This window comes from Eutrigla gurnardus, assembly GCF_963514095.1.
Source record: "Eutrigla gurnardus genome assembly, chromosome: 19".
NCBI lineage: Eukaryota > Metazoa > Chordata > Actinopteri > Perciformes > Triglidae > Eutrigla > Eutrigla gurnardus.
In genome coordinates, this window is record NC_139930.1 from 11,511,701 (window position 1) to 11,526,079 (window position 14,379).

Consider the following 14,379-nt stretch of genomic DNA (forward strand, 5'->3'; position numbering starts at 1 on the left):
CCTCCCTGGTGAGAAGCTGACAGCATCACAGCTGAGGTCCAACTACCAACCTGATACCAGCCAGTACTTCGCTTGCACCCAACTTCTGCACCCAGGCAAGACTGAAAATGGACAGCATGCTTAAGGTACAACTGCAGGAGCAAAAAGACTGAAAAAGGGACAATTCTACATGCAAGCTTACGGTACAACTGAAGTGACTGAAATAATAACTGGTATTGTGAGGTCAAAATAATTTGCTAATTCTTTGGTCCTAACACTGTGACAATTTCGAGAAAACTGGCTCATGTGCTTGTGGAATAATAATTGATAACGTGTCAAGGTCTGAGGTTAAATTGCTTTAAGCTATTAATGCTTGCAGCGCTTATTTCTGTCTTCTCACTATTTTGTTGTTACTGTTTTATGCAGAATCTGTTAATGCTTGACATAAATATTACTCTGTGGTAAAGGATAACTACAGCTTAAAAGTGTGAAGTCAGGCATAGGACAATCAAAGGCCACACTCGACCTAAAGCAGCAGCACAAACGAGCAAGATGTCACTCCCGACAGAGAAGACAGACAATCCTAAAGACACACCATTTAGGTCCAGCTCACGTGAAAGAAAGCTAACAGAGAAAGGCCAAGAGATGCACGACCAAGACACCAAAAAACGTGAGAACACATTTAACAAGACGTATGACTCTTGGAAGATGGTAGCAAGGGAAACAAGGACAAAACTAAAAACCCTCTGTTCATCAGAAGACCTAAATACATTACAGCAAGACATTCAAGCAAAGCATGATGATGTAAGCCAGCAGTATGAACCTATTCTACGTAACAGTAACACCACACCAAGTATTGTAAAAAAAATGGATGCCTGTGTTACGCTAACAAAGGAAATTTGTAACCTCATAAGTAACCGTCTTGAGACAATTAATCAAGATCATAATGACCAACTTGAGAAAGAAAGGGTAAGAGAAATATTAACCAAAGATGAATATGGGTCTGTCTTTGGCCATACCAAAACTGAAACGTCATCAGAGAGATCGAGCAGCCACTCCAGCTCAACCAGTACCCACAGCAGTAGAGTAGATGCACAAGCAGAGCTCGCTGCTAAGCTGGAACAATCAAAAGCCATGAAAGAAATCCAAGCACAGAAAGCACATCTTCACAAGTTAGAGGGTGAATGGAAACTTAAAGAGGCAAAAATGTTGTCAGAAATGAAACAACGAGAGGTGGAAATGCAACAACAGTTGGAACATGAGAGAGCAAAGTTGCAACAGTTACAAGTAGAAAAAGACGTTGCTATAGCAGCAGCTCGCGTGAGAGCATACGATTTTGAAAGTTTCGAGAACCATGATGAGGAGATTAATGACGAAACTAGCTCTGCTTGCTACAGAACGGAAACTAAACCTCGATTGAATCCAGGTGCTGCATCATTCCAACCTCACCAAGCAGCTCCTGAAGTGACGATGACCCAGGAGTCTGTCAGTCTAGCCCAAGCAATCGCCAGCTCATTAAGCATGAACCGCTTGCCGGTCCCTGAACCAACCACGTTCAGTGGTGACCCTTTAAAGTTTACAGATTGGAAGATGTCCTTCATAGCTCTTATTGACAGGAAACCCCTTCCACCAAGTGAGAAGATGTTTTATCTCAAAAATTATCTTGCTGGAGAGGCGCGCAAAGCTGTAGAAGGCTTCTTTTATCGAGATTCAGAGAACGCATACAATGGAGCATGGGAAGTCTTACAGGACAGATATGGGAACCCGTTCATCATACAAAGGGCTTTCCGAGATAAGCTCATGAGATGGCCAAAGATCAACACAAACGACCCACTAGCACTACGAGAGTTCGCTGACTTCCTCCAAGGCTGCACTGAGGCGATCCCACACGTCAAAGGTCTAGCTATTCTTAACGATTGTGAGGAAAACCACAAGTTGCTCAAAAAACTACCAGAGTGGATCTTGCACAAGTGGAGTAGAATAGTTGTAGAGGAACTTGACACATCTGGAAGCTATCCAGATCTTGCATGCTTCACAAAGTTCCTGAGCAAAGAGGCACGGATAGCTTGCAACCCTATTGCTTCTCCATTGTTGATAAGTTTCAAGGCCACAGACGAAAGATCACCAAAGAGAGCCAAAGCTTTCAACACAAATGCACAAACAAAGGGTTTCGCTCAGGAGAAACAAGAAACAAACAGCAGCAAACCAAAATCACCTTGCTCTGTCTGTAAAAGCGAAGCTCATATCATCACCAAGTGTCCCACCTTCTCAGCGAAGAGTGGTGAAGACAAAAAGACATTCATTCATGAAAATCGGCTTTGCTTTGGGTGCCTGAGAAAAGGTCATATGACCAAAGAGTGTAAGAGGAGACACACATGCGACATATGCAGCCGTCGTCACCCAACCTGTTTACACGAAGACAGGAAACAAAGACCTGTGGAAGCAACAACGCATAGCTCCACTTCCACAGAAAAACATGCAAGCGTGGAAACGCACAGTGTCGTATCCCATACATCAACACAACGTGCTTCCGCTACCTCAAGTATTGTACCAGTCCTTGTGTCTTCAATACAAGAGCCACACAAAGAGGTACTCACATATGCAATACTGGACACACAGAGTGACTCAACGTTTGTCTTAGAAGATGTACTTGACAAACTGAATGTTGATGCCCAACCAGTAAAACTGAAACTAAGTACAATGACGGCTATTGACACAATCATATCTAGCAAGAACGTCCATGGTCTACAAGTTCGAGGACTACACTCTAAGAACCACATCCAACTACAGCAGGCCTACAGCCGCGATTTTATCCCAGTGGACAAGTCTTACGTCCCAACGAAGGAAACAGCATTACTGTGGCCTCATCTCAAACACTTGGCAGATAAGCTACCACCCCTTCAAGACTGTGACGTAGGGCTCCTAATCGGATATGACTGTCCATCAGCACTAGCTCCTCTTGAGGTTATCATTGGTGATAGAAATCAACCGTTTGCACAGAGATCAGAACTAGGATGGAGTATTGTAGGCTCATCAAACCCCCACCTAGACAGACAAGGAAGTCAGAGCTTTGTGCATCGGCTCACAGTAAAGGAACTGCCAATTCCATCAGCGACAGACATTCTCAAGACCCTAGAATCAGACTTCATCGAGAGAACTTATGAAGATAAATATGTGTCCCAGGATGATTTTCATTTCATACAGTTCCTCAGTGACCACATCACACAGAAGAAAGATGGACATTATGAGATGCCCCTCCCTTTCAAGGGCAACAGTCCACCCAACCTACCAAACAACAAGAGGCTAGCCACAGTTCGCCTGCAGTGTCTTAAAAGGAAATTAAAGGCCAATGAACAATATTATGATCAATACAAAACATTCATGGAAGAAACAATTAACAAGGGTGATGCAGAGCCTACCCCTACAACATCTGAGGGAGAGACGGAATGGTACCTTCCACATCATGGCGTCTATCATCCCAGAAAACCGGGCAAGCTGAGAGTCGTATTCGACTGTTTGGCCAAATTCCATGGTGTTTCTCTAAACGACACTCTGCTAACTGGGCCTGATCTTATCAATCCGCTGGTAGGAGTTCTTTGCCGTTTCAGGAAGGAAGCCGTAGCGGTTATCTGTGATATAGAAAGAATGTTTTATCAGTTCTCTGTCACTCCTGAATCCCGGAATTACCTGAAATTCCTCTGGTGGAAAGGTGGAGACTTGGAGAAGGAACCACAGGAATACCGGATGGCGGTTCATCTCTTCGGAGCCGCCTCATCTCCAGGATGTGCCAATTTTGGCTTGAAACATCTGGCACGGCAACACAAAGATACCTATCCACTGGCATCAACATTTGTGGAGAGAAACTTTTATGTTGATGACGGGCTAGTCAGCGTCCCAACGGTCGAGGAAGCTAAGAAACTGATCACTGAGTCACAGGAGTTGTGCAAAAGAGGAGGCCTACGCCTTCATAAATTCAACTCGAATGAGGAAGCAGCTCTTGCCTGCTTAGATCCCTCAGAAAGAACAGCAACCATCGAACCTCTGGGACTGGATCCGACCCTATCAGAGCGTGCACTCGGCATTCAATGGTCGATTGAATTTGACACTTTCAGCTTTAACATCAGCTCGAAAGATCAGCCATCAACCCGGCGTGGTTGCCTGTCTGTCATTGCTTCTCTTTATGACCCACTGGGATTCATCGCTCCGTTCAGTCTAACTGGGAAGCGTATCCTTCAAGAGCTGTGTCACAGAGGCATCGGATGGGATGACCTACTCCCAGAAGATATGAGGCAACGGTGGGAGGAGTGGATAAATGGTCTTCACAAGTTGAAAGAGGTTTCAATTCCGAGATGTTACCACCCATCAGATTTCCATAACATTGTCAGAGTAGAGTTGCACCATTTTTCGGATGCCAGCTGCGTGGGATATGGTGCTTGCTCTTACGTCAGGTACAAAAATGACAAGGACGAGGTCCATTGCAGTCTCGTGTTGGCGAAAGCAAGGGTTGCACCCTCAAAGGTCACCAGTATCCCGAGACTAGAACTCGCAGCAGCTGTGGTTTCTACAAAAGTGGGTGTCATGTTAAAGGCTGAACTTGACATAAAGATTGATGAAGAGGTTTTCTGGACGGATTCACAAGTTGTGCTTGGGTACATTAACAATGATGCTCGTAGGTTCCACATATTTGTTGCGAACCGTGTTCAGCTGATAAGGGATAACAGTCATCCCAGTCAGTGGCACTATGTGGACACTGCAGAAAACCCGGCCGATCACGCATCCAGAGGTCTTCATGCTTCAGACATTCACTCAACAAACTGGCTGCGAGGACCGAAATTTCTCTGGGAGCATGAATTACATCTAACACCCAACGCTCCAACAGAATTACTTGTTGGTGATCCTGAAGTCAGGACAATCCAGGTGCTTGCAACCGAAGCCGAAAACTGCAATGACATCCTCAGGCGTCTGAGTCAGTTTTCCTCCTGGACAACAATTCTTAAGGTGGTTGCAAGAATCAAGAGGCTGGGGTCTAAACAGAAACAACACAGTGAGCATGTGACCGTTAAGGAGCGTGAGAAGGCTGCTGACGAAGTGATTAAGATCGTACAGCAGCAAGCCTTCTCCCATGAGATAAAGATGCTTCAGGCTGAGAAAGACCTTCCAAACTCAAGCTCTCTTTTCAGTCTCGACCCCATCTGGTCTGAAGGACTCCTCCGCGTTGGCGGGAGATTAAAACAGTCATCACTCTGTCACAAAGTCAAGCATCCGGTCATCTTACCAAATAACAGCCACATCACCAAGCTGATTGTGTCCCATTTCCATGCGAAGACATGCCATCAGGGTCGAAGCCAGACTTTAATGGAGCTTCGGGCCAATGGATTCTGGGTAATTGGTGGGAGCAAGCTGGTTGCCAAGCTGATACACGCTTGTGTGTTATGCAGGAAACTTCGACGTCCGACAGAGAGGCAGCGAATGGCCGACCTTCCCAAAGAACGCGTCGAAGCCTCAGCACCTTTCACATACAGCGGCGTGGACTGTTTCGGTCCTTTCATTGTAAAGAAAGCCCGCAAAGAATACAAAAGATACGGCTTGATTTTCACATGTCTGTACTCTAGGGCCGTCCATATTGAAATGCTTGAAGATTTGTCAACAGACTCATTCATCAACTCATTGAGATGCTTCATCAGCCTAAGAGGAGCTGTTCAACAACTACGCTGTGACCAAGGCTCTAATTTTGTTGGAGCCAGAAATGAGCTCAAGGAAGCACTTAAACAATGTAACACTAAGCTAGTGGAAATCTTCCTGACTGAGAAGCAGTGTGAATTTGTCTTCAATGCCCCCTCTGACAGTCACGCAGGCGGTGTCTGGGAACGCCAGATCAGAACCGTTAGAAATGTGCTGAACGCTACCTTTGCACAGTGCCCAGGCCGACTTGATGACGCCTCCCTCAGAACACTGCTATATGAGGCCATGGCTATAGTTAACAGCCGCCCATTAACAGTGGATGGAATCAATGATCCTCTGGCACTGGAGCCTATAACACCGAATCACCTCATTATGATGAAAACTAAAGTTGCGCTTCCTCCCCCTGGAGTATTTGTTAAGGAAGACTTGTATGCAACAAAGAGGTGGAGAAGAGTTCAGTATCTCATTGAACAGTTCTGGAGCCGCTGGAAAAAAGAGTACCTGCTGAACATATCCGTGAGACAGAAATGGCACTTACCACAGCGCAACCTCAAAGTGAATGATATTGTCATTATTAAAGATGACAACCTCCCAAGAAATCAGTGGCAACTTGGACGAGTGATTGAAGCTGTTCAAAGTAGTGATGGCTTAGTTCGTCGAGTTAAAGTGCAAGTCGGGGAGCAGAAACCTCGTAAAAAACAAGATCCCCCCTCCAAACCCTCAGTTATTGAGAGACCAATCAAAAAATTGGTGCTCCTCTTTGAGAACTGATTAAAACAAAGCGATAGACAACACTGCACACACTGTTTTTATTATGTATGTTGCTAGAGTCAAGAAATCCTGTACAATTCATTTACTCTTTGTGTATTTATTCATTCATTGTGCTAGGATTTGGTGGGAGTGTAAATGTCTGATAAATCGCGTTTATATTCTCATACAGGATTGTTTATGTGTTAACAGGTCATTGTAGCCCTATAGTGTCACCTAGTGGTCTGTTCTGCTTTTATTTTGAAGAGCATCGTTTTCTTCTTCTGATGTTTTTTTTGTGACGCTAAACTTCCTGTTACTCTGTTTTCACAATGTGCTCACGCATCGTCGGAGGAACGGTAACACTTATAAACTCATTAGTTATTCATCCTTTTCATCTGTTTGAACCCTGTAAGAAAAGAGTTTACATTGTGATTTACCTTATTATTTTTGTATTGTTCGTACCTGTTATTTCTAAGAGCTCCAAACTGTGAGGTGTGTGGCGAGCTAGAGAGCATGCTAGCTGATGGCTGAAACTCAGTAATTAGCGCCCTTGGAGAGCGGAATGAGGTATGAAAATATGTAAAGTGTGTTGTTATCAGAAGATACTTTGTTCAAGGAAAAGAGAATATGATTAATATGTGAACATGTTTTATGTGAATTATTTGTGAAACTACAAAGAAGCATTTTGTATTTCTTCTGTTTATTCTGTAGTTTTCACGGTGCATATGGTGCGTGGTGCACGCAGAAGAACGAAATAAAAGACACCCGTTTGAAACTCTCTGCGTCTTAATCAATAAATCCGAGGGGCCGCTACAGTCACCAACAGGCTTGGAAGAAGAGAAGCGTCCGCTGGCTGCATCTCGGCTCTGGGCAACTCCGACACTGCGGACGCAAATAAAGGTCGGAGGCTTTTTGCCACTATTTTATCGTCAGCTTCACCTCGGCCTAGACGCAGTGGGTAACGCATAATATTCTCCAAAAGGAAATTGATTAAGATCAAGATGAGAGAATGTGTGGATTCAAATCAAACGACTGAAATAAGAAAAAGACAAAAGCTCTGTGTAATAAGGAAGTTACATGAGAACGTTCAAATAAAATAATAATACAAAGAATGTGAGTTAAAAGTAGATCCTGAGGGTAAAGTTAGGGCCGTTGATGAGACTCAGACCAGAGTGTCCCAAAACCAAGACTGCAAACTGTCCATGAATGCAACTTGTGGTCCTTCATGAATGCAACTCCTTCACTTATAATAGACACATTTATCAACACAATTCCAATTACTATATGTCTGCATGAAAGTGATTGTTAAATATGCAAATGGTTTGTTTTCATGAACGGCCGAGGTGTGTGGCACTTTAACTCCTTTTGTATAGGAAGGTCTGTTGTATCCTAAAGGAGATCTGAAAGGATCATTGGAGATCCTTTCCTTTGGTGAAGGAAGGTCTGTTGTATCCTAAAGGAGATGTGAAAGGATCATTGGAGATCCTTTCCTTTGGTGAAGGAAGGTCTGTTGTATCCTAAAGGAGATCTGAAAGGATCATTGGAGCATTGAACACACAGAGGGATGAGATTTAAAACAAAAAAACTTTTTTATTTTGTTTGTTTTTTGTTTGTTTTTTTGCAGCAATTTATAGAATACTTGTTTTAAATAGTTTAGTTGTGCTTTCCAAAATGTTTTTATTATGATTTATCTAATATTCTAATACTTTAAAGTGTTTTTTAATATATAATTAAACGTTTTAAGCAGTTTTTATACTATATAAATTATTAATTTATCAATTAACGTACAGCACACCTTCACAAACTGTAACGCGAGACTCACCTGCCGGCTGAGCTGTTTGCTGGGAAGTTGGGAGCTGGTTCAGATCCAGAATTCAATGTAGAGAAGAAGATACTGGTCAGAGAACAACTTCCCAACACTCCCAGTATGAATGTGAGGAAGACGTACCGGGATAAGAAAATCAGGAATTTGTGGTGACTGTTCACACAAACTTTCAGCCAATTGTTCACCTCTATTATACTTTGGTCCCACCCTCTGAGCTGTAGACTCAGCTCAAGTTGGATTTATGATGTTTGCCAAATGTGTTATTGTTTTGTTGTTTTTTAAAAATGTGAAGTAGAATTTGAGCTGCTGGTCTCTCAGTTCCATACTACTGTACTTTAAAGCAGATTTTAGAATGGAGTTCATTCAGAAAAGTTACACATCTGTTACAAAATGCATATAATTCACTATTTCCATTCCAGATGTCATTTATTCAACAGGTTTCATGTTTGTCATTCAGCGTGTTGGGTTTATCAGTGTTTTGGTTTAAAGTAAACTGGGAGGAGCCTTGATATGAGTCATATTTCACTCTGCTGCTGTTTTGAAAAGCGCCCCACTATATTTTTATCATAGTTATTAGTGTGAAGCAAAGAAGGAACAGCTGACGTCAGTTTCTCATCCTCTTCTTTGTGTTTTCATCCTGACCCACAGAGCTCTCTTCCAACGCTGGTCTTCTTCAGACAAGAAGGTCTTCAACATCCCCGGCCTGACTCCTGACATGATGCAGCTCCTCATCGACTTTGCATACACCGGCTCCGTTTCAGTGACGGAGGACAACGTTCAGGAGCTGCTTCTAGCAGCCGATCAGTTTAATGTGATGGGAGTTGTGAAAAAGTGCTGCGACTTCCTGGAGAGCCAGCTCTGCCCAGAGAACTGCATCGGCATCTTCCAGTTCACTGCCGTCTGCTTCTGCCCCCAACTGCACCGCCAGGCCTACAGCTTCATCGTCGACCACTTTGAGGAGCTCGTTTCCTCTGAAGAGTTCCCGCAGCTCTCTGTGCAGCAACTCAGTGCCATCCTGAACAGAGACGACCTCAGAGTGAGAGACGAGAGGACTGTGTATGAGGCCGTCCTCCGCTGGATCGCCCACGCACTGGAGGAAAGGAGAGACCACATCGCTGTGCTCTTGTCTAAGGTAGGATGACTTCCTGTCACATGATTTCTTCTCCGTGGTTTCATCCTGACTGAACAGTAGTCTGTAGGGACACCTCTATATAACTATAGACAGACAGGGAAACTACACCACTGGTTGAATTCTGAATGATCCTTTCAAATATGTTATAAATATTCTCGTGGCCGTCTATCAGGTGTTTAATGTCCTCTTGTTTTGTTTTAAATCACAAATGCTCTATGAGCTTGTTACGTGTTGTGGCTGTTCTCTCAGACTTCACATCACTAATCAATCAATTTGATGTCATGACTGCGTCGCAAAACGTTTCCTCCAGACGTAAATCATGGAACCCTGAGTCAGGAAACAGGAAAGAAGATTTGCGTTGATCAGCCATCTAGATTTTGCTGCCTTAGTGAACCTTCACCTCCTGTCTGACTGATAGAAGATGCAGTTAAACACATACAAACTACATTTGAACAATAACATTCTGCATCAATCACAAATCACAGTGAAGTGATGAGCATCTATTCTAGAAGTGTAATCTGTGAAGGTGTCCAGTCTCTCTCTTGATCTCCACACAAGCCAACAACCAGAGACAACAACAACTCTATCATCAGCAAATCAAGATGGCCAATCAACGCCACTCTTCTTTCCTGTTTCCTGCCTCAGGGTTCAATGATTTACGTCTGGAGGGAACGTTTTGCGACGCAGTCATCACTGTTGAAGACGTGGAATTTCAAATCCACAAGATCTTCCTCTGTCGATGCAGCCTCTACTTCGAGTGAGTACATTATCTGATATTAGGGGGGAAACTTGTGAATTTATATCCTTCAAATGAGCAGAAAGTAACAGCAAATTGATTGATTAGCGATGTGAAGTCTGAGAGAACAGCCACAACACGTAACAAGCTCATAGAGCATTTGTGATTTAAACAAAAACAAGAGGACATTAAACACCTGATAGACGGCTACGAGAATATTTGTAACATATTTGAAAGGATCATTCAGAATTCAACCAGTGGTGTAGTTTCCCTGTCTGTCTATAGTTTTTATAAATATAATGACTTGACTGGATATCATCTCAAATGAGGTTTCTTGTTTCCATTCATCTCATATCAACTTCCAACATGTGAAGTTTGTACATCGGTTGTAGACTCAGCTCAAGTTGGATTTATGATGTTTGCCAAACGTGTTATTGTTTTGTTGTTTTTTAAAAATGTGAAGTAGAATTTGAGCTGCTGGTCTCTCAGTTCCATACTACTGTACTTTAAAGCAGATTTTAGAATGGAGTTCATTCGGAAAAGTTACACATCTGTTACAAAATGCATATAATTCACTATTTCCATTCCAGATGTCATTTATTCAATAGACTTCATGTGTGTCATTCAGCGTGTTGGGTTTATCAGTGTGGTGGTTTAAAGTAAACTGGGAGGAGCCTTGATATCAGTCATATTTCACTCTGCTGCTGTTTTGAAAAGCGCCCCACTATATTTTTATCCTAGTTATTAGTGTGAAGCAAAGAAGGAACAGCTGAACAGTAGTCTGTAGGGACACCTCTAGAGTTAAGGACCAGCCTAAAGTACTGCCGTCCATGAACTTCTATCCAAACATTCTGTCCTGTTTTCTCTGTAGGTGCGGCTGGCCTCCATGGGTACAGAGTACATGAGGATCAGTGTGATGTCTAATGAGCTGGTGAATAACAACGCAGACTGCCAGCGCATGGTCAGGGAAGCCATAGAAGTCATGCAAAACCAGCCTGATGTCTACCACCATCTCGTCCGTCCTCGACTTCCAAACGCCGTCCTGCTGGCCATCGGAGGCTGGAGTGGCGGCGATCCGACTGACGGCATCCAGGCCTACAACGTCCACACCAACGACTGGATCAGCTTGACCCAGCATCTGGAGCGTCCTCGTGCCTACCATGGCACCGCCTTCCTCAACGGGAGCGTCTACTGCGTTGGGGGCTTCGACAAGTTGGAGCGTTTAAACAGCGTGTGCAGGTTCGACCTCAGCTCAAAAACCTGGCATGAGGTGTCGCCCATGTTTTTCCGCCGCTGCTTTGTGAGCGTCACTACACTCAACGGGTGCATCTATGCCATGGGAGGGTACGACGGGCATCGACGACTCTCCACTGCAGAGCGCTATAACCCCGAGACAAACCAGTGGAGTCTCATTTCATCCATGCAGGAGGTTAGAAGTGACGCCAGCTCCACGACGCTCCACAACAAGGTGGGTCTCATAATTCTCACATTATCTCACAGTTGTGTAGTGATATTTCAGATGATTTATTACCAGTAGAAGCCAAGAAAAGCGTTAATTCTTAAACCATTTAATTGTTAAATCCTATTAAAGTCCTTTCCTGTTGTTCCCAGGTGTACGTTTGCGGTGGTTTCAATGGGAACGAGTTCCTGCAGACGGCTGAGTGTTACAACCCAGAGACCGACCAGTGGACGACCATCGGCCTCATGACCTGCGTCCGCAGTGGGCTCGGCGTCATTACTTATGCAGACCGCCTCTATGCTGTAAGTCCAGGAAACACTGCTGACCCTCACAAAACAGAGAGAGAGATTTGATCAGCAGTTGTTTTTTGTAGATTCAGAGAAACTGGTTCAATCTCCGTTTGACCTTTTCATTTCCTCTTCCTCCCAAAGGTCGGTGGCTTTGATGACGACAGATATCTCCGCAGCGCTGAGGTCTACGACCCTCGGAGCAACACCTGGAACCAAGTGTCCCACATGTTGACCCCTCGCAGCAACTTCGGCATCAAAGTCATCGATGACCGGATCTTCGTTGCCGGGGGCTTCAACAGCACCGACACCTCCACCAACGTGGAGTGCTACAACGTGACCACTGGTGAGTGGTCCGAGGTCTCTGACATGGGGATCGGCCGCAGTGCTCTGAGCTGCTGTGTGGTGTCCGGACTCCCCAACATGGCCCAGTATCTGGTCCCACGTGATGTTCTGCCTCTTTTAGATTTGGATAGTGTTCCTGTGGAGTCTGAGGAGGCAGGACGTTCTGCCTAACACCACCCACCCTGTTTATTAATATGTTTTTTTTAAAATGTAAATAATAAATAATAAACTTCTTTCTGCATCAAACTGCTACTGACAGATTGTGTGAACTTTTAGTTTTATACCATGTGAAGGGGAATTTTATAAGGTAGTCAAACTAAAAAATGAAACTGTTGGCTGTTATCTGCTAAATGTGTATTCCAGCATATCTAAGAGTGTGATATGCTTCTATGGTATTTGGCATTTTGAGATTTAAAACGCCACCAAGGTTTACATTTTTGGCTTTTTCAAAGACCAATAGAGTGATGAGTTCAAAGGTCAATATAAACATGGCAGTACCTTAACTCCTCTTCTGAGCCACTCAATTCAGCAGTTGTAGTAAAATCATACTTCTCGCATTCATTCTTGTCATCTGAAAGTACATAAAGCAAAAGTAAAATGCATACAAATGAGTAAGTCTTAATATACAACAGGTTTGGCTATTATATAATACATGTGTAACCAGCATGAAAAATCAGGTTACTAAACCCATATTTGTCATTTAGACAGTTCTACTAAACCCCCAGTAGATGTCAGTATTCCCCTGCTAGTGTTTGTATCCGGCGTGAACCTAGGTCAGGTATCGCGTGAAGTCTGCACCTGAGAGCAGACGCCATTTTCTCTCAAGGCATAAGCCAGACCGAGGGAGTCGGTAGCTAAAAGAAAGAAAACACGACGCAAAGAGTAGCAGAAAGCTGCGGATAACGGCAGAGACGTCCGCAGGCAGACCCGATAAGCCGTGAGCCGACGAGGAAAAACCCCCTTTGTGAAGTAAAATGCATGAGACTCCGGTGAGTTAGCACACAGTTAGCTTCTAGTTCGGTAGCCGTTCAGATGGAAAAAAATACATTTATTGTGCTATTAACTTGGGTTATGCTGGTCTATGTTGCTTAAAATATGCCATATGATGCCTTCCAATGTTTTTCTGTTACTTTTGTGCAATTTCTACCGTAGTTTATCGTTTGTAAAAAGATCGCTAGCTTGAAATGCTAAAGCTACTAGCAACCGCGACATGCTAACTGCTAGGTTGGGATGCTATTTTGTCCATTGTTTTATGCTTAGTAATGCTAGTCGCCATGCTAATCGCTAAGCTAAGGCTAATTTTCCATGCGGTTTACATTGAGAGGATGCAGTTTAATAATTTTTTTATGCCATTCGAACTGTTTATTTGTGTTGTTAGCCACTGCAAATGATAACAGCACCATTCTGGTGTGGTATATTTCATTTATTGATGAAGAAAAATGCACTTTTGTGTATAAAAACTGTAATTCATTTTATGTTCAAGGACAATGTTCAGGAGCTGCTTCTAGCAGCCGATCAGTTCAATGGGATGGGCGTCATTCAAACGTGCTGCGACTTCCTGGAGAGCCAGCTCTGCCCAGAGAACTGCATCGGCATCTTCCAGTTCACCGCCGTCTGCTTCTGCCCCGAACTGCACCGCCAGGCCTACAGCTTAATCGTCGACCACTTTGAGGAGCTCGTTTTCACTGAAGAGTTCCCGCAGCTCTGTGCAGCAACTCAGCGCCATCCTGAACAGAGACGACCTCAGAGTGAGAGACGAGAGGACTGTGTATGAGGCCGTCCTCCGCTGGATCGCCCACTCACTGGAGGAAAGGAGAGACCACATGGCTGTGCTCTTGTCTAAGGTAGGATGACTTCCTGTCACATGATTTCTTCTCCGTGGTTTCATCCTGATTGAACAGTAGTCTGTAGGGACACCTCTAGAGTTAAGGACCGGCCTAAAGTACTGCCGTCCATGAACTTCTATCCAAACATTCTGTCCTGTTTTCTCTGTAGGTGTGGCTGGCCTCCATGGGTACAGACTACATGAGGATCAGTGTGATGTCTTATAAGCTGGTGAATAACAACGCAGACTGCCAGCGCATGGTCAGGGAAGCCATAGAAGTCATGCAAAACCAGCCTGATGTCTACCACCATCTCGCCCGTCCTCGCCTTCCAAACGCCGTCCTGCTGGCCATTGGAGGC

At 44.1% G+C, this 14,379-nt stretch overlaps 1 protein-coding gene across 1 annotated transcript; it reads left to right on the plus strand.

Moving 5' to 3' along the window:
• Positions 1-2,719: 2,719 nt before the first annotated feature.
• Positions 2,720-12,366, plus strand: LOC311030172 (kelch-like protein 10; the record flags this gene model as incomplete). Its single annotated transcript, XM_084035777.1, has 5 exons — positions 2,720-2,796; positions 8,885-9,368; positions 10,976-11,572; positions 11,716-11,865; positions 11,995-12,366. The coding sequence occupies 5 exons, from the start codon at positions 2,720-2,722 to the stop codon at positions 12,364-12,366; spliced, it is 1,680 nt and encodes a 559-aa protein (XP_083891903.1).
• Positions 12,367-14,379: the final 2,013 nt, after the last annotated feature.